Source organism: Grammomys surdaster, unplaced genomic scaffold (assembly GCF_004785775.1).
Source record: "Grammomys surdaster isolate TR1022 unplaced genomic scaffold, NIH_TR_1.0 257, whole genome shotgun sequence".
NCBI classification, from domain to species: Eukaryota; Metazoa; Chordata; class Mammalia; order Rodentia; family Muridae; genus Grammomys; species Grammomys surdaster.
This window is the reverse complement of record NW_021604698.1, coordinates 5507688-5528857: the sequence shown is the minus strand read 5'-3', so window position 1 is coordinate 5528857 and position 21170 is coordinate 5507688. Positions and strand designations below refer to the sequence as shown.

The following is a 21170-nucleotide window of genomic DNA, read 5'->3' as shown; positions in this document are numbered from 1 at the left end:
GTGGGGCTCCCCAGCCCGCGGCCGGTGGGGCCGCTCCGGTGTCCGCGGCCGGTGGCGGCGGCGGCGCCAATTCGCTGCTGTTGAAGAGAGGGCGGCTGAAGAGGAATCTGTCGGCCGCCGCCGCCGCCTCGTCGTCCTCGTCGCCGTCCTCGGCGTCTTCGGCCGCCGGCGGCCTCCCGGCGTCCTGCTCGGCCTCGGCGTCGCTGTGCACCCGGAGCTTGGACAGGAAGACGCTGCTCCTGAAGCACCGGCAGCTGCTTCAGCTGCAGCCGTCGGACCGGGACTGGGTGAGGCACCAGCTCCAGCGAGGCTGTGTGCACGTCTTTGACCGCCACATGGCCTCGTCCTACCTGCGCCCGGTGCTCTGCACGCTGGACACCACCGCCGCCGAGGTGGCGGCCCGGCTCCTGCAGCTGGGCCACAAAGGCGGCGGGGTGGTGAAGGTGCTGGGCCACGGGCCGCCTCCCGCCGCCGACCAGACCCGGGACGCGGAGCTCGGAAGGGACGTGGAGCCACCGCCCTCGGACAGCACCGACGGTGCTGCTCGGGGCCCTGCGCGCGCGCCTCCCGCCGACCTGCCGCTGCCCGGGGGCGCCTGGACGCGCTGTGCATCCCGCGTCAGCCCCGCGCCCTCGGACTCCAGCCCCGGAGAGCTGTTCGCGGGCGGCCCCGGTTCCCCGCCCCGCGGCCAGCGCCCAGCCTCCGACACCGAGAGCTTCAGCCTGAGTCCCAGCGCCGAGAGCGTGTCAGACCGGCTGGACCCCTACAGCAGCGGCGGCGGCTCCTCCTCGTCGTCGGAGGAGCTAGAGGCTGACCCGGCCACGGTCTTGACGGGGCCCTCCGGGCCGCCCCACCGCCCCGGCCGCCCTGCTCAGCCTCCACCGGCTTCTCCGAAGACCTCGGCTTTACTGCAGCCGAAAACCCCGACGGGCATAGACGGCACTGGCGCGATGGCCGGAGAGCGTCCCAGAGACGATAAGGCGGTGGCAGCTGCAGCTCCGGGCGGTCCTCTGTCGACTCCGGGGAAGATCCGGGAGACCGTGCAAAAGACATCTTCGCCACCCTCCCTGTATGTACAGCTCCATGGAGAGACTACCCGGCGCCTGGAGGCGGACGAGAAGCCATTGCAGATCCAAAATGACTACCTCTTCCAACTGGGATTTGGGGAGCTATGGAGGGTGCAGGAGGAAGGCATGGACTCGGAGATTGGCTCCCTCATCCGATTCTATGCAGGTAAGGAAGTTGCCTGCATGTTTAAATATGGCTTCGAACCCTGGCAGGGATGATCACTGATTCGAAGGGCCTGCTGAGTCTGTCTGACACTTTTCTAGCTTGTTCACATGCCGTCTGGGCAGGTACTAAATCGAGCATTCTTTAGGTCTGCAAGGTTTAGTTAGTCAACTGTCCAGGTCTGAGGTTGGAAAACCAGGTGGACAAGGTGACAAAGTCACCTGGAAATACAGGAAACAGCACCTGAGAGGGGTACCAGTCCGTAACTGTAAAGGTGGTTTCTTCCAGGCCTCTACTTCGTTGGGTTGCAGGCAGTTTGGGATAACAGGTAACTCTCTGACACTTTAATGCAGACGGAGGACAATGACCAACGAAAAATCCTCCACGGTGCCTTCCCTATTCAGCTGTGCACAGTTTACCATTCATAGACAATAAAGTGCAGTGTGGGCCTCTGGGAGCTTTGCTCTTGTCAACTGATGCTCTTGTTTGTCCCACTGTCTGCCACGCGTGTTTGCTCACCGAGTCCCCTTAGACACCCGAGAAGTGTGTATGTTCGTTGTTTTGAGTGCTGCTTACCTTCGGCGCTCTTTGATCGCTGTACTTCAGTTTCCAAGTTTGAATCTTGCATAAAAAATGAGTTGGCCTGTTTCTGTCTTACAGCCTTCATTGTCAGAACTTCGGCGGGACTTGAAACAGACTAGACTTAGTAATGTCGGTGATTACTGCCTCTGATATGACCTGAACTCTTCACTAGCGTTTCTTAGTGTCTGTTCAAGTGCATATCCAGGTGTGACCGGTCAGTTTCTCCTCTTGGCTGGAACTAAGTTGTGGAGTTAATGGCTACTGGTTAATGTTTTTGAGCTTTGTAAGTTACTTGCGTTCCCTGGTTGAAAGAGTTTTTTGTGGTCAGAACTTAAGAGCAGAACTTAAAGAGTGGTTAGTTCAAGAGCATTAAAACTTCAGGTGTTTTATTTAGGTGTACATACTAAAACCCCACGACTCCCATAGCGGCTCTTCCACACTTAGTGGTTTGTCTTTTTAAGTCCAACATGTGTCCTAGTTGCATTTTAGTTTGAATGAATTAGTCTTTAACACCCACATTGATATATGCAAGACCTCATCCCTGGATGAAATGTTTAAGTTTTATTGAAGCTTTTCTGAACTTAAGTGGATATTTTGATTAATATTTGCCTTATAAAGAAAACCAAATTGTAATACAATAGCATTTTTCTGGAGCTAATATCTTAATGGATGATAGATTTTTTTCTTTTTTTTTTGGTCCAGAAAAGTGTAGCAGCAACAACTATATCTTTTTCTTGCATGGCTCCTGTGACAGGTGAAATAATTTTTTTTTTCAGAGGCATCAAATAGTAATCACATTTGAAAAGGGGAGTATTTTTAGATGAGAATGATAGTCTTTCTTAATCACATAGAGGGAGATGGATATAAAACAAGGTCTATCAATGGATAGTCTTCGAGTATGCTTTAATACGTGGAGGAAGCTTTTTTCTGCTTTGTTCAGGACTGGATGTTGATCAGGATAAATACCTGTGGGAACGTTGGGTGTCATAGTTCTGAGATTTAGGTTGTCTTCAGAAGTGCTTAAGACATTCTGAGTGGGCTTTAAGCAGTTCGTTTTCCTTTATGTCAGTTTAAAAATGATCTGATTTCTGGTTAAATCTTAAATGTGTAGTTATTTTAACCTTTTTGTTTGCTCACGAGCAAGTAGTAATTGTTACCTCCTTCTGACTTGACTGCTTTGTTTCTGTGAGCACAGCATAAATAGATGCAGGCGTCTGTGTGTATGCTCATAAAAGCGACTAATAAAATGAGGATGCCGTACACAAATTATCCAGCCTGCTCTTGAGTCTCAAGCCTGTGTCCATGTGTCCTAGAAGGAAGGTGTCGATTGGACTGTTGGAAAGATGTGGTGTGTGAGCGAAGTTGGACTTGGACTTACTTTAAGCCTAAATTAATATAATATACTGAGCGTCTCTGTACTGATGTTTGTCATAGAACAAAACTCAGCATAACTAGATGCTATTTCAGCTTTTGCAAGGATGTTTGTTACTAACGGAAGGGTGCTGCTGAAAGGTGGTCTCCCATAGCTGAACATTGTGAGGACATATGGTAAAGGCTTACCCAAGGCTGACGAGATTCCTAGAAATTGCTTCTGTGCTCCAGTGGAATACAGAACAGCCAAAAGGAGCTGTTGTGTTTTGATTGTTAGTGCTTTTGTTTAGCGAGAGGATAATTCATGTAGGCTTTAAATGACTTCCTTTAAGAAGACACTGGAAAATTTTGTATTGATCTGCTTTGATAATTTTATATGTAGTATATTCTTGAATTTATTGTTACGTGTCTTTTCTAGTGGGGTTAGGTGGAGTTAAAGATAGCTAGGAAGTTTGAGACTGCTTGAAGATATTTTCCTGTATTTAAATAGAGCACATCGTCTCTGTCTGTGTTTTACCTTCTCAGCCACCTTGTTTCTTATTTTCACAAAGCCCTTGTCCAGCAGAGAACTTCCATTCTCTTGAAGGTCACTGCTCAATTCAGTTTCAGTACTTACACTCTTTCTCAGGTGATTGCAGGGCCTTGAAAGCTGTTTGCAGTTACTTTGAATGGTTTTGGGTATCGTAAAATGAAAGTCTTTAAATGAAGTCAGTGTTGGATGAGAGGTACTACTGTAATTACAGTTACTGAAAACTTAGTTTGAAAATTAGTACTGCACTTATGACAAAAGCATTCTTTGAAGTTTCAAAATACTAGGAAATTCAGTTGGCTTTATCTAATGTTTCCTTAAGTTTGCTAATTATACTAATGTTTAATCTCCTTTTAAAAACCATACACCTTAAGTTTTACCTGAAAGAGTAATTTTAAGTTAAAAGAATTTTAGGAATTCAGTTACCTGATGTAAGTTATGAATACCTAGCATGAATGAGCTGTTTTGTTCAGGCCTCCCTTGGGCATCTGTGTCATAGGGCAGTAGGAAAGTCTTACTTCACATTTTTTTCATTACCTTTTACTTTAGCTCCAGTTGCCTGCTTAAATTGTAGCAACAAGGAAGATGTTGGGAGAATGGAGAACAGCCCAGTACCTAGTGTGTTTTGGAAGGTGTGTCTATGTGGGCCTCTGTGGTAGTCAGCCTGCTTGCCCTTCCCATGTTTCTCTTTCTCTTCTGGAAATGTTCAGTCCTTACATGATCCTGTGTGGTGAGCATCCGCAGTACATGGACAGGCGGGCTCTTATTATTGTAATGGCAGTAGTACTGAGGAGAATCCTTTGAACATGGAACTCCAGTGTGTGCTTCAATGGTGCTCTGAAAGTACAAAGGGTTTGAATCGATTTTGTTGTTTTTTGGTCTTAACACTTTATGTTCATACATTTGTTCTTTTTCATAAGGAGCATGTGAATCTTTTGACTGTGGCTTGATAAGTCTCCTGCACTGGGCTTGATTGTCTTCTAGACTACGAAAGGGCGTCACTTAAATGATCTCACTTGTCTCCTCAAGCCCGTTAGGGAGGAGGCCCTGGTGTCAGTCTTCCTTTCAGATTGCCCATCGGATGCTTTCCCTGGGTTTTCCGCCCCTGGCAGAGCTGAGATTAGGGGCAGAGCTCCTCTGTTTTGTAATTCAACTCACTTTCTATGAATTGGTGCTGAATTTCATTTACACTTGAATTTTCCCTAAAAGCTTTCAGAAAAACATGCTGTTTATAATGAGGTGTTATTACTGGTTTGTCCGACATGGGGTTCCTTGTAAAGGGCAGATGACTCTGTGTTTATCACACGGTCTTTAAACATGTAAAGAACCAAGATTAACAAGTGAGCACAGTACAGAAAGTCTTGAAATATTCGGAGTTTTCTGGTCATATATCATGATACTTAAAGTTGAGAAGGCTATGGAGTGATTTGTGTTCTTTTTTTTTTCCCCCAAGTATTCTTGTTTGTTAAATCTTTATTGGTAAATTAACTGAACAGATAACTTGAGAGTTGGGGGGGGTTTATGTGATCTGTCCTTTTAAAGCAATGAAAATAACCATCACTAAAGAGCATATGTATTTGAAATTAGAATCACTAGTGCTCTAACAATAAATAGTGCGTTTTGACATTTTCTTGTACCGTTTTGTAATTCTTAGGTGTTTAGGAGTTAGCAAGCATTTTTTTGAGTTTTGCTGTAGCGTTTTGAAAATGGTGGTGGTTTTGTCTTCATACAAATGACTGTAGAGGGGAGACAGGTATAAATCAGTCTGTATGGAGTCTCAGGTTGTAAGCTTTAGCTTTTTCCTGAGGTAAGATTTAATCAGGAGTACAGACCTAGCATGCGTGAGGCTCACAGGTCAGTCCGCACTGCCATCACAAAGCTAAATGGATTGTCAAATCAACAGCCTTAAACAGTCACGTAAGATGTGTTTGTTTTTGCTTTATTAGGAAGGTAACATTCACTGACATCATATGGAATCTGTGCCTTGTATAAATCTTGGTAGTTTTGCTTATTTCTTGAATTGAGTTTGTGTAATTTTGTTAAGCAGCTGGTGGAGTGTGTCCGGGTTCTTTTGGCTTCCATCCTGTGTGGGTCCCCAGGGATGTGTTAAACACACATGCACACAGAGGCATTTCTCCCATGGCCGGAGATTTCTAATGTGTCACATACTATTAATGTTTTCTGTTTCACGTGACTGAGCTCTGTGGACTTTGAGAGGACAATTTTCCCTCAAAGTTTCCCTAGAATTAACTGCTCCTCTCTTTCAAAGGCATCTCATACCTCACTATTGAGATTAATTTAATGAGACACCTGTCAAATGAGGCAGCGCACATTTCATGATTTTGTTAGGTGTCATATTTTATGAAGTCCAGTCTGTCTGGACAGGGGAAGGCTTAATTATAAACTCTGAAAGTCCACTCTGTGGGAAAACTATTTCTTAAAAAACACCTGGCATTTGTGAAAATTGAGAAAGAGGCCTTATCAAAGTGTCTCCTAACATTCTGGGAAGAGAAGGCTCCCTCAGTCCATGTTTGTTCGGAGACCCTGTCCACTCTTTGTGGTGCACTGGCACTGAAGGAGTGGACCCAGCCCAGTGTCCTGGACGTCTAAGGCAGACCCTTTGTATTTACCTTTGACCTTCTAAAGACAGTGTAATAACTACACCACACCAAACCCCTGCCTCATGGAGTTTTAGGTATCTTTTTAACCTAAGGCTGTTTGACTGTTTAGATGGATCCGGAAAGAATGGATTTAATGATACTTTGATTAAAGAACATTTAGGTTATTTGGCTAGCCGTGACAGCTCTTTCAAGTTCGGTGGTATAGTAATTTTAATCATGCATGATAGTGGTCGCCAGTTAATGAAGCACAGCTTACATATCTTGTGTGTAATGGTTTTCTTTTTATCATGAGTCATTCTGGGACACTTCTTAGTATGTCAGATGGAGACAAAGCATAGCTGTCCCACATATTTGTGCTGAAATATTTTCTCCTTGTATTTTCAGATTTGATACTGTTTCTATTCATTCTAAACATTTAATGATAAAGTCGCGGTGAATGAGGTATATATCTAGTGGCTTCTGCAATTGTAGTGATATGGTAAAAGTGGGCAGAACGCCTTGTTTGTATATAGTACATATTTTGCATTTGAGAACAAATATTTCAGCAAAAAAGGAAGAAGTTTCCAGTATTTTTGGCATAAGCTTTTCTAAATGAAGCCTGACTAAAAATAAATTAGTCTCATTTCCAGTTATATAAATATATTCAATTGAAGATTGAATATAATGTGAAATAATTTAGTTATGAGCCATTTTGATAATCAGCAAAAATTCTATTTAGAAATTTAAAGTATAGGTGGATTCGAGTGGTTGTCTTGTTTGTTTGTTTTCCCCTTTAGTTTTTCCTTTTTCCCAAGCAGGAAGAGGTTTGTCTGTCAGTGTGTTTTGTGCCGCACATGTGCGGTGAGCAACTCTTGGAGAATAGATCTTTTCATATTTCTGCCTCGGTTAATGTTGTGTTGTGACATTTGGACTCTCTTGTCAAGTACCCGGTGTATTTTTAAATGTAACAAGAGTAAGCATGACCATGCTGCTTTTCAGTACATATTTATTGGGTTTAATATTCAATTAACTTCTGAAACATTGGTCCAGATTTTGAGATTTTATAAACAGTTTAGTTTCTGAACTTTACTGTGAGAAATGTATCCCTTGGGAGAGTGTTGTCTTTTCTCATTCGTGCAGACTGAGGGTGTGGCTAGCTGCAGCCTTGTTGAAGCCACATCGTGTGCTTGCATTTGGCTGATGCTCTGTGTATGTTTTGGGGACGGAGAGTAAGTAAATTAAATGTTTACCAAAGTATAAAAATTTGGGAGTAAAAGTCCCCTCTTATTTCATAGTTCGGGAGGAAATGGTAGTGTGTTTTTGAGGAACCAGTCTGTTCTGTGAGTTGGTAAACTTGGTGTGATTTGGTGCATTTATTTTTTTCTCTTGGTGCTGAGGAGGGAATTCTAAGCCTTTGGTCCATGCTAGAGAGAGTCCAACACTGTGGGGCCTCATCTGTAGCCCTTGTTTTTGTGAGACAGGTCTTGTTTACTATGTAGCTTACTATGGCTTTGACCATGAGATCTTTCTGTCCTTCCGCTGCTGGGGTCACAGGTGGGAGGTAGCAGAATACTTGGGTATTCATTTTAACCTGTGCTGGGCTGTGATTTCCCCACCTGTAGAACGATGAGCTTGGCTATAGAGCAGGTCCAAGATCTCATCAGACTCTATTATTCTGAGACTTTCTCAGGAAGCCTCATTGATTCAGAGTTTGCAAGTTGTTGTTGTTGTAGCCTTTTTTAGGTGGATTTTGAAAGTTGTAGTTGTTTTGAGTTCTGTATTGTTGGTTCAAAACTGTCAAGTCATCTAGAAAGGACTTATCTCTAGTGTATTAGATGTCTAAGCAGATTTCACATCTAATCTATCACCGTCAAAGCAGACTTCTGTTTGGATAGAATTTAGACTAAAGAAGTAAACAATGTTTTATTTATTCTCTTCACCACTGATACTTCCCAAAGTAGAATCTGGATGCTAGAGAGGAATTGAAGTTAAACTCTTTTCTTAATTGATTTGTAAAGCTCCCTTCATAATCTGGTTTATGTAGTTTACTGTAATAACGTGTAGAGCAACCGAATCACTCAAAACTTGCTGCTTGAATATTCTTTAAGATTTGTTTTATGTGAATGTATGTGTGTTTATGCACACCTCATTCTCTCTCTCTCTCTCTCTCTCTCTCTCTGTGTGTGTGTGTGTGTGTATGTGTGTGTGTGTAGGTAGATATCCAGGAAAGACAGAGGAGGCCGCCATACGCTCTGGAACTAGAGTTACAGGCAGTTGTGAGCTGCTCACAGTGTGGGTGCTGGGATCTGAGTCTGGGTCTTCTGAAAGAGCAGCAAGTGGAGCCACTCTCCGGCTCTGGTTGGTTAGTTGTAGCTTATGGTAGGTAGGCTGTGTGCCCGTGTCCTAGTACCTAGCGATCGATGGCAGGAGGAGAAGCACTAAAAAGACTGAAAATTCCCACAACTCTTATTAGATTATGGAATTCAGAAAACTGAGATAATTTAGCACAGTTGTATTTTACTAGATGAGGAAAGTAAACTCAGATTAATTCAGTATCAGAATGAAGAGGACACTCAGATTTTGATAGGTTCTCTAGTGTTCTTTTCTCCACATTGTGAGCTTGTAAGGTTAACTATTTCTAGATGTTCTTTATGTTTTAATTATTCAATATGAAGGTTGATAACTGTTTTTTTTACACATTTCCTGGTTTCTTTCTTACTGTTTGTTTCTAATCAGTGCCTTTGAGAGGTGGCATATCACTGTGATGGACTGTAAGGGGAGAGCCTGTAACTGAGAAGCTGACAGCTGGGTGCTCATTGCACAGAGGGAAATTAGATTTCATTCTTGATGCTACCTACCCTTTGGGAGATTTAGGGTAGAACTTAGACCTGTTGGCTAAAAAGAGGCTGAGTTTTAAAATATCAGTTCGGGCTTGGTTCAACTTTGAAGTTGAAGTAGTTAGAAGAATGGAAATGTTGGGAAAAAAAGTCATTGAATTAAAAAAAAACTAATCAGAAAAAATTAGAGTAGATTTGGAAAACTTCTTTCCAAGCATATGCATATCACAATATCCAATATTAATTGTTCTTTATAAATTTATTATTGTATATGGAACATATAAATTGTTCCATATAAAAAAAACTAAAAATTCAATATAATTTAGCCTAAATTTAATTATGTGGTTTATTATTCTAGTATCTATGTTAAGTTCTACTGAAGTACCTGTTCATGGTTCTGCCTTTGTGTAGTGTGAACAGTTGAAAACTTTGTTGATCTTTGAACTTCTGTTATGTATTGATTTTTAAAGTCTGTATTATGAAATGTGCTTTGAGAGGTATCTACCTATCAACCATCCATCCATCCATCCATCCACCCACCCACCTATCATCTATGGTAGCAGAAACATAATTTGTGAGCTCTGGAACAAATTTCCAGGTATTTTTAAGAGGGTATGAGAAAGATTTCCCGTTAATGGTCTCAAGTTTTGTGAATTGATTCCCTGAAGAATTATTGTTCATTTTTAGTATGAGAATAGAAACCTTCAAAGCGCAGAAGTACAAAGGTATGAAAGGGCAGAGTTACAGTGCATCTGGAAGATTCAGTGATGTGTCCCAGATGCTGAAGCAAGGGAGGAATTTCTTGATGGTTTCTTAGAAAGATGGGATGACCTGGCTGCTGCTGACATTTGGATTTAAATAACAAGGAGCTTTTATGCATAAATCCTGCTCTAGTAACCAGACTTATTCTGTCTTGAACTCAGGCATACAATGTACACACGTTCCCCACTGCGATTTTAGGTAGGCGGCAGCAGGAGTTGGTGGTGATTGTATTTGTGGGTGAAGTATATGCACAGCATATTCCCAAGGAAGAAAAAACCTTAACAAACTATTCTTCGTGCTTTCTTGAGCTTTTCTCCACATGAGTAGCTTAATGTGAGTGCCTGTTTGCGTCGCTGATCTGTTTTGGGTGGGATACTTTTCTCTTCATGATTTATAAATCTCTTTGGGAGGTTCATTTAGGGAACTGTTTTGTTTCCCAAATCTTTAATATTTTTGTTATCCATTTACTTCTCAGTTTTTCCCCTCTGAGTTCTCAGGTCCTGTCATACTTAGGGAATGCCTTTCTCATCCTAAAACTGAAAAACAATCCTGGCTGTCATTTCGGTTATCTCTTTGTTGTTTGATTAAGATAGGAAGTAGGGAATTAAAGTTGTCTCTTCATTTTAAAATTGAGTAATTGTCTTCTTCACTCATTGAAAATGCTTCTCTTTTCCCCAAGAGATTTTTTACTTGATAAGAAATTCAGATTTATGTTATGGAATATTTTTGGTTCAGTAATGTTTGAATTTGTTGAGGCAAAAATAAGGGAAAAAAAAGCTATTCAGTCAGTTTATCACTGCTTTTCTCTCTTATGCTTGAATTTCACATATTGTCATTACTTTAAAAAAGACTTATTTTCTGTGTACATGTATGTGCCTGACTGTATGTATGTGCAATACATGTGTTCAGTACCTGCACAGGTCAGAAGAGGGTATTGGAACTCTTGGAACTGGAGTTACAGGTGGTTGTGAGCCCACTAGTCCTGGGTGCTGGGAACTGAACCCCATCCAGCTCTTTGGAAGAGCAGTGAGGTTGTTTTGTTTGACCAGGGTTTCTCTGTGTATCCCTGACTGTCCTGGAAGTCTTGGCTAGCCTTAAATTGACAGAGAACAGCTTGCCTCTGTCACCACACTGGGCCTACAGTGAGTGTTCTTAGCACTGAGCCATCTCTCTAGCTCAGGATTGAATTCAGGTTGTCAGGTAAATATCTTTCTTTACTCACTGAGCCAACTTGCTGTATTTTGGTCATATCCATCCCTCCTTCCCTTCACATTAGAAACAAGATTCTATGTTTCAAATGTGAAGTCTTAGAATAATTTCCTTTTCATTAGGCATTAATCTCAGTTTCTTATTTAAATTATAGAAAAATTCCTCTATTTCTCTTTCTGGAGAAATCTAAATTACCCTGATGACTTTTGTGAAATACTGGAGGTTTATCTTTGGGATTTAGAAAAAGCAAGGCCTCTTTGAGTCAGGAGGCCCGGCTGTCATTGGGCCTTTGCGGTTTTCTCTGTTGACCTGGGAAGTAGGTGCATGAAGAGTGGTCATGAACCATTGCAATTTCTCTCTGTGTTTTGGTACTAGGGATTGAATGCAGTGGCTCGTGTGTGCTAGGCAATGTACATTGCACTTTAAGCTACATCCCTAGCTCTGAGGAAGAGCTCCAGGTCAGTCAGAGACATTGTTTGAAAGGTGATGTTCTTGACCTAGGGTTGTCCTCAGCCTCCATGTGTCCTTGTACCTGTACACACACGCGCGCGCACATGCACACATACATATTATAAAGAGAGTAATTTGAAAGAACTCTGATTTGATATAGGAGAGCATTCTGTTACCGGGCCAGTGTTCCCATGGAAACTGCTGTACATGAACTCCCAGAAATGATGAAGTGGTATTTAGTGGATGTGGAGGAAGGATGAAGCAATGATGTTAACTGTAGAAGATTCAATTACAGCATCTCTCATCTTCTAAGCAGCTTTTAAAATCTGGTGACCAATTCTTAATTATTAAGTGTCTACAAGCAATAAGTTACTGCTATTGGGCTTTGGCTCTACAAGATTTTATTTGGTAGAGAACTGGGTTTCTTTTCTGCTGGCTTATTTTAGTCAAGATCTTCCAGTGTAGCTCAGGGTAACGAACTTGCAGCAATCCTCCAGCCTCAGCCTGCTAAGTGCTGGGATTCCAAGTGTATAGTACTGTATACATGGGCTTTTAGTTGTATTGCTGAGGTTCCAAATCACCATTGCTGGAAGTAGACTTTAGATTTGAGTACATTCATGCTTAGAAAGGAAGTATACGGACCCATTGCTCTGAAACACTAAATGAAATAAAATTTTAGTTGACAGATTGATTTAAGTAAGTGCAAGTGTTGTAGTTTGCTTTCTGTTGCTGTGATAAAGACCATGGCTGAAGCAACTTGGGTGTTTCATTTCACAGTTTATAGTTTTGTTTTTTTGTTTTTTTTTTTTGCTTTGTTTTTTTAAATGAGAGCAGTCAGGTAGAAACTGAGGCAGGAATGTGGAGGCTGAAACTGGAGCAGGGGTCAAGGAGGGATGCTGTTTACTGATACAGGGTGGCACTATCCACAGCGGGCTGCACCCTCCTGTATCAATCAATAATCAAGAAGATTCCCCACCCACATGCCCACAGGCTGCTGTGATGGAGGCATTTCCTCAACATTGGCTCCCTCTTTCCAGATGCCTCCAGCTTTTGTCAACTTGAGAAAAAAAAAAAACTTAACAAGCACAGCAAGTAACATTTCTTTTTTTCCCTCCACAGTAACTAAAGCAGAGGTCATGTCTTTTAATTTGCAAAATTAAGTGCAAAAGATTTAAACTGCCTCGTCATTGTTGTATCCTGCGGTATAATGCCTAAAAAATGTGCAGTAGTTTATTATTTAGCAAAGGTATTACAGTCTGAGGCCATGTTTCAAGTTCTTTGTAAACATTAACTAATTTAATCCTCGTCCCTAAGAGGTAGATAGTGCTACGTGTACTGCAGATACACAAACTGACTTACCAGTTTGCAGTCTGTCTGGATTTGTATAGAGAACAAGGCAGAGGTAAAATTTAGGTCCACATGTGTCTGATGCCAGGGTTAACCAGTTCTCTAGTAAGTGTCTTCTTTGAGCTGATGTAGAAAGCAGTGTGGCCCTGTGGTCAGGTGTGGTGGTCTGTATTGGGAAGCACAGACTTGGAGCTCTAGGTTCTGGGCTTTGAGACCTGCTGTGCCACCAGCTCTGCTTCCTTTACTTCCTGCTGCTGAAGCTGGCTGAGGATGGATTAGGACATGAAGGAAACTGCCTAGGAACACAGTATTACAAAGCAGGTACTAATGAGCCACACGTTGCTAGGTTTTTCTTTTTGGTGGGAAGAGCATTGACTGAGAAATTGGAGACCTGTGTTTAACCATGAGCCCCTCCACTTGATGTGATGCCTGTAATAAGTCCTTTAACCTCCGCAGCCTCCTTTGGAGAGGGAGAAACGGCGACGAAAACAATCCATCTGAAAGAACTTTGAGGTTGAGATTTGAGGATATATGTGGAAGTGCTTTGTAAACTGTGAGAGGTTATGTAAATGTAATGTGGTTCTGTTATTTTTAGCAATAGCAAATTGCCACGGATGTTAATGAGTGTTAATTAGGGCTCATTAAGGAAGACTGGAGATACTGTTTTGGCCCTGATGCTCAGTTATGGAGGACCACATTCAATTGGTAGTTACTACTCAATATCTCCAACATAGAAGGTGTTTAATATGATTTACCTAAGATGTCTTCAAACACTTGCAGACTTGAGGGCACTTTTGGGAGACATGGTAACATTTATAACAGAAACGTGATACTTTTAAAGGAAGCATGGTTCTCACTGGTTACTCTAATAGCAGAAAGGGAGGGAGAGTCCTAACTATATAGAGTGCACGCTGGGAAAGCCTGAGTCCTTGAGGGCCACAAAGAGGAATTGCTGCCTTAATCCTGGGATCAGATGTGTTTAGAGCAACCACCGGCTTTAGTTGAAGGCCCATTTAGATTGCTGGGGTCAGTCATTCCAGTTTGATCTTTAAACTTTCGAACACCCCCAGGCACCCAGGGAGTCTTATTTGTCTGAATCATTTGGGGTTCGCTTTTGTATCATAGCTTGTTAGTGTCTAGGTTCTGGGACAAGCATCTGTTTACATCTTTTGCTTAGATGTGAATGTGTCTCTGAAGCTTTGTAGTGGCCCACGCTATGCTGAAAGACATTATCTTCTTCTTTTTTTAACACCTGTCATGTATTATTTTTCTATGGATTTATGAGTTTTATGGGAGATGCTATGTTTATATTTTGAAAGAAGGTATTTATATGCCATGTGTTGACCATATTAATGTAAAATTTTGAATGATAACAAGCTGGTCATGATTTGGTGCCTTAAAAAAAGTCTTAGACTTTGCCTTAAACTTCATGGGCCATTTTTTAATCCTTTAAACTATGTGCTGACTAGGAGGAAGTAGGTTTTTTTTGTTTTTTTGTTTTTTTTTGTTTTTTTTTTGGTTTTTCCAGACAGAGTTTCTCTGTATAGCCCTGGCTGTCCTGGAACTCACTCTGTAGACCACCAGGCTGGCCTCGAACTCAGAAATCCACCTGCCTCTGCCTCCCAAGTGCTGGGATTAAAGGCGTGCGCCACCACTGCCTGGCTGGAAGTAGAGTTCTTAAGTGTTCACATAAACAAAACTAATGTACTTGTGTTTCCCCTCCTGTCTGTAATACTGCCCACAGGTAGGGCATTTAAACTTTTTTGTTACATTTATTTATTTGTATATGTGTGTATGTGTGCATGCATAGGTACATGTATATGTATGTATGATGTGTATGAGTATACATTTATGTGTGTATATATATACATGTGTATGTGTGTATAAATGCATATGTGTATATATGTGTGTGTAGATTTGTGTATATATGTATGTATATATGCATATATGTATGTATGTAGATTTGTGTATATGTGCATGTATATATATGTGTGTGTATATATATCTGTGTGTGTGTGTGTGTGTGCACCGTGCAGCAGGTGGAGGACAACTTGCTGCTTTTATTGGTAAGGTGAAGTCTTTAGTAATGAGGTCTTATGAATTATCATCTTAGCTGGCTCTGTGAAATGCTGCCTTATGTATTCATGTGAATGACAACGCTGGGAGAGCTTCATTTTGCTCTTCCACATTAGCTGTAAGATTCTGACATATATCATAAAATATTTCTGATCTTGTCTGACAAAAATAAGTCATGCTCCTAAGTCAAATGAAAATACTTATAATTCAGACTGATCAGTATTCAAGTTAATTATCTGCCAATATACATTTCCCACCACCATTAGCACCTATTTGCCCTCTGGAAATGTTTACAGAGACTTTAGCTGACTCATTATCACAGTTTCCATACCTGGCAGGCAGATTTCACGGGATGGTTTAACAGACGTGTTATCAGTAGTGTGATTGTAAGGATAGTTACTGGCACATGTGATTATAAAGCAGAACCTCAATGAGCCCTTGTTCTCTGTCTAATACAGGAGGACAAACGCTTTGTAAGTGTATGTCTTGGAACTACTTAAGAGGACAAGGCTGTTCTAAAGATACTATACAAAAGGCTATTTCAGAGAGTAGGGATTGTTCTCTATGGTCAGGATGCTTGTGTTCTAGCCTGAGTCAGCTTGTAGCTAATAGACCATTGAAGCTGTCATTCCACCTTCTGCCCTTAGTACACTCAAAACAAAGTGGTTACGGGCCGGCTTTAAGGAACCGACAGATTAGCCTACCTGGCATCTACGTCCAGATAATACTGGCGGATAAAGACATAAATCATGTTCACTTATCTTTAAGGTACTTTGATATGGACATTTATATTTAATCTATACACAATATATTCTTTATCTTATAGAATTTTTTTTGAATAAACCAGCATTGTTTGTAGACAGCTATCAAATGGAAACTAGGTGGTGAATAGTGTATTATTTACTCAAGTATAGTTTTGCCAGGCTTTACTGGCAAACTGGGAGGCAGCCTTGGGGGGCATCCCAGAGAGTTTACAATCTTACCACTAGAGGAGCTCAGAAGGGATCAAGACATCCCTTTCTTCCTCTCTCACTTCTGATAGAGTCTCACTGAGGAACCCTGGCTAGCCTTGGAACTCTGTATCCTCCTGCCTCAGCCGCTCTAGTCTAAGTGACTTACTGGTCTGTACCACCCACTCACCACTAGTCTAGCTAGGCTTTTACTTCTCACAGAAGCCTGGTATTAGAAGTTTCTTGACGGCTGGTCTCCTAGCATCCTCCTGGCCTGCAAGCTAGGAAGGTAAGCACTTTGTTCCAGGACAGCATTTCTAGAGCTTTGCTACTTGAAATTTGTTATTTGGACCAGCAGCTCCTTGGAACTTGTTAGGGATGCAGACTCCCAGGGCCTCCCTCCAGACTTCCATGTTACCATTTTAACAGGATCCCCAGGTGTTTTCCAGGGTACTGTAGACTCTGAGAAGTACTAGTGCTGAATAAATTGGGGGTGGATTGATTGTGTCAGATTCAGATGTGACTCAGGAGAGACAGTGGACCCAGAATAGGGCAGTGAAAAGAAGGGACAGAGACTTATGTGACCTCATCCCAAAATTCACTAGCTAATTGACTGTCTTGTTGGTAGAAATCACAACATTTGTAAATTTGTGGTCTGGGTGATGGGGAGGATTGTGGGTCAATTTATGAAAGTAATAGGTGTGAGGTGTCACTCATTTAGTAAAATGTATGGACCGCGCATGTATTTAGAGGCTGGCTGGAGGCATAATGAGTGATGGTTGCTTCCTGCTCTGTTTCACCGATGGCACATTGTAGGACTGCCTTTGCTGAGACATGAGTGAGCTGCTGCCCTCCCCTCAGTTGGCAGCCTTGGTTTATACCAGCTTCTAGGAATTGGTCCAACTTTGTTGTTTTCTACAGGTTAGTGTAAGTGTAGACTCAGGAAGATGGTAGAAACGTTGCCTGGTTATCTTACAAGAGTCCATTTTAAAAATATAAAATAAATGTGAGTATTGGCTATGGCTATGGGACATAAGTCTAAGAAGAACATTTTATTAAATCTAAGAAAATTCTCAGGTTGTATTATTTTGAATGGAGATGCCTTCCTTTATAGTGGGGTAAATAATTCCCACCCAACTTCCTGAATGTAGAATGCTTCCACTTTGTGGGCTGGATATGAAAGGTGCAGACGTGTTGAACATTATCCTGCAAGCATAGTTGATGTAGATCTCATCAAAACAGCTCTAACTACTTGCCAGAGACCCTGGAGACTGGATCCATTGACTGATGACCTTCCTTCATAGAAGGAAGGGGCTGGCGAGAGTCTTTGGTTCCCCCTCACCTCCTGAGTCACTCCTGCTGGCATGTCCCAGCTTTGTCATCATTGTACATGAGGTGGAGTGGAAGGTTAACTGGGAAAGAGTTCCTGAAACAAAGAGTATGAATGACAGCTCTGAGTGGTGAGAATGGTAGTAACCTGGACGGGTGAAGTGCTAGACGGTGAGGTTGACAATGGTAAGAAATGGGTCTGAAAAGGCAGGTTAGGCTCACCCGATGAATGGTGTCTGTGCTGAGTGAGCATGCAAGCATGCAGAGATTTAACAAGTTAAGTTCAAGGGTGACATGATTAGATTTGTATTATAGGATACTAAGGGACAGTCAGCTGGAGGGTGATTTGGAGGAAGTTCCTGGAGACTGGGAGGCTTCTTCAAGTGGAACATTTAGTAAACTCTTACAGAATTCATTTATGCTAATGTTGCCTGTCACCAGCAAGAGGTGCGATTGGTTGGTTGCCTTTGCTTCAAGTTCAGGCTAGTAGCAAAGAAGAAAAGAACTAACAGTATGGACTCTGCCACTTTTAAGGCTTATAAACATGGTGGTTGTGCTGAATAGAAAAAGAACCACCTGTGGTTTGGCTAGGGTAGGCGGCAGAGGTTTGAGAGATCTGAGAGAGTCAACCAGGAAGTATGAGTGTGTGGGAAAAGGCCTGGGTGGGGTGGCAGAGCTACCTAGCTGTTCCATGAGGGAAGGGTGTACCCAACCTTTTGGTATTTTGACTTGACTTTATTTCTTATAAAGTTCATACTCAAGAATTATGCAATTGAATTACAAAACAAAACAACAACAACCAAACAAAACCCTTCATGTTTCAAGTGAATTTATGATATGTTGGGCCACACTCATAGCTATTGTGGCCTCTGGGCAATCGATTGAATATTTGGATGGTGGTGTGTAGATGAAAAATCCATGGGCATTTAGGAATGTTTAGACTATAGAATTATGGGTTTTAGTATTTAATTATGTGTGTAATATGTCTGTGGGGGGTGGGGAGTCAGGACTTTTAAAAGATTAATTTCTGATCTAATTTGAATATGTTTTCCTTTATGGCAAGTAGAGATACAGTGTAAAACAAGACTGACAGGGTTCCAGATGCCAGTTTCACTTGGTTTCCAGTGTGAATGTAGTCCCATTAATCAACTCTTAAGAGTTCTTTAAATGAGGGGGAGAGATGAGTTAGAATTTGAATATGTTGAGTGTGGTGTACTGAGGGACATCAGGTATATCTGATAAGCTCAGACATCATTTATATTAAAACATTAACATTTTTGGTGGAATTTGGGAGTACAGTGCCCTAGTTTGCATCTCCATTGCTGTGATTAAACACTGACCAAAAGGAGCTTGGAGAGGAGGGTGTTTATTTAATTTACAATTGATAGTTTGTCATGAAGGAAAGTCAGGGGAGGAACCGAGGCAGGAACATATCATAACAGTGGAGGAGCACTGCTTATAGGTAGGCTTGCTCCCCTGGCTTGTTCAGCCTGCTTTCTTACACACCCCAGGACCTCCTACCCAGGGATGCTCCCAATGGGCCGGGTCCTCCCACATCAGTCATTAATCAGGGCTGCAGGCCAACCTGATGGAGGCACTTCCTTAATTAAGGCTCCCTCTTCCCAGGTGATTCTCGTTTAGGTCAAGTTGACACCAAGGAATAAACACAGAGTTCTGAGGTAAGGGTGCACACCGTTCTGAGGAAGCAGCTCTGAGGAATACTTTGATTTAAAAAGCATTGATAGGTTAATATGAAGTGAAAAAAGAATCCAACACAGAAGAGATGTCGTCTATGTGATAGGCAGTTAATAGCCGAGGTTTGGTGTTGTATCTTCCAGAGAGTTAGCAATGGGGAAAGACGAGAGTCATCACGTCTTTGTATTGATCTGAAGTTTAGTTTCCTAGAGTGAAAATTTATGAACCTGGACTCTCTACAGGTGGTGAGGTTGAGCACATACAAGATGGAAGAGTAGACGTAAATGGTCCTGAGAGGAACATTGTTTGTATTCTGAGACGAAAGGAAGAGACAGAGGCAAAGGATGATGGATGAATGGAGAAGAAAAACAAAGGGAGGAAATTCCTAGATGAAACAATAGGAGTCCACTCGGACCCATGTTAGCCTTAAACCATCCAGATGTTTCCCTGAGACTGAAGGACGAGTGAAGAAAAAAGTTCTTGGATCTGGAGAGAGGGCTCAGCAACGGAGTACTCACTGCTCACAGAGGACCTTGGCTTGGTCCCAGCACCCATGTCAGGGGCTCACAGCTGTCTGTGACTCCAGTTTCAGTGGACCATGACACCCCCTTCCGGCCTCCTCAGGTGCCTCCATTCACAAGTGGTGCAAAACAACTCCAGCACACTCACTTAAATACCCATACATTAAAACAAAATACATCTTTTTTAAAAAGGAAAAGATTCTTTTCTGAGAGTTCAGAGTTGGGACTCAGTTGACTTTAGACTTTTTAGTGAATCAGAAGAGGACACCAAGCCTTCAGATTTATTGTAGTGTATCTTTTCTTAAATCAGCCAATCAGCCGATCAGTGTGCTGTTAAATGTGGAGACTTCTTGACTGTTTTCTGTTGGTGCTGACTTTTTAAAGGGCGGACATTCTTGGGTTGCTTTACTGTGTCACACTGCACTGGAAAGAGGGCGAGGATAAAGAGGAGATTAGGAACAGATTGCCAGGCATGGTTTTGTAGATCTGGCTGGGTTTGCATTGGGCAGGTTGTTTTGACTGCAGCTTCTGATTCTCTCCTCTGTGTAAAGAGTGTGTGCAGGAGAGGCGAAGGTGGAGAGGAGGCAGTAGTGTGGCCAGATGCTTTATAGTCTGGAGTACATGACAGACTGGGATTATTCTCTGTTGTTTCTTTTTGGTTTGTAAAATCACTTCTGGATTACTATTGAGAAAAATTTGCCTTTATTCCCCCTCCACTATGACTTGATTATATTTGCAGATAAGAGCTGTTTGGTGAATGTGACTTTTCAGCTTTAGATTAATAGAGTGATTTAGACTTTAAATCTGTTTATAGAGCGAGTATAAGACCATGATAAAATTTAAATATATATGTATAGTGTGCGTGTGTGCTAACCAGATGATATAGTGGACAGTTAATATAGTCTCAATAACAAATTCTGGTAAGAAACTAATGAACATGTCATTTTTCTTCTTAATTATAAACATTGAATTCCCATTTTGTTCTCGTTATTGGACTATATGCAGAGATTTCAAAATGAGGTCCAGCTTTTGGCATAATTTTGATGGTTTTTAAGAACGTACAAAGTATGTACAAAAGTTCCTAGATCATCTGGCTATTTTATGTTCAAGTTCCAATGTGTCTGTACATTTCTTATGTGCGTGTATATGTGTGGAAATCAGTGGTCAATTGTGGATGTGTCCACCTGTTTTGTGAGACTCTCTCTCACTGAGGCCCCAGTCTGGCCTGGAGTAGCCAGCAAGCCCTAGAAATCCTGCCTCTCCCTCTCCAGTTTTAGGTTCCAAGCATGTACCACTATGCCCAGCTTTCCACCTGGGTGCTGGGGATCGAACTCAGGCAATCTTGCTTGTGTGACAAGCACTTTGCTGATTGTCCCATCTCCCCTGCCCTGGCTTCCATAAATTTTCAGTAATAAACTTCCTAAGGACTGTGGAAGAAACTCTTGCATGTGCCGCCGTGGCCAGCATGTGCCTGTATCTCATTGCTAGGCAACAGACTTGTGTCCTTACCCTGTGTACAGACTCTTTACAGATTGAACCATCTCCCTAACCCAAGCTTCCATAATTTCTAGTTCATTGCTTAACCACTTGGCCACAACTAACACTACAGGTTTCTAAAGCAGCTATTCAGAAGACCCGTGGGTGATAAGTCTTTACATTAAGCATGGTGGATCGCCAGACAG

At 42.0% G+C, this 21170-nt stretch overlaps 1 protein-coding gene across 1 annotated transcript in view; it reads left to right on the top strand.

Moving 5' to 3' along the window:
* The window catches only part of Phlpp1 (PH domain and leucine rich repeat protein phosphatase 1), a 208735-nt gene that overhangs the window by 552 nt on the left and 187013 nt on the right, over window positions 1–21170 (top strand). The window contains exon 2 of the mRNA XM_028775649.1: window positions 15–1233. Within this exon, the coding sequence (XP_028631482.1) occupies window positions 15–1233 (1219 nt within the window). The remainder of the gene's footprint in view (window positions 1–14; window positions 1234–21170) is intronic.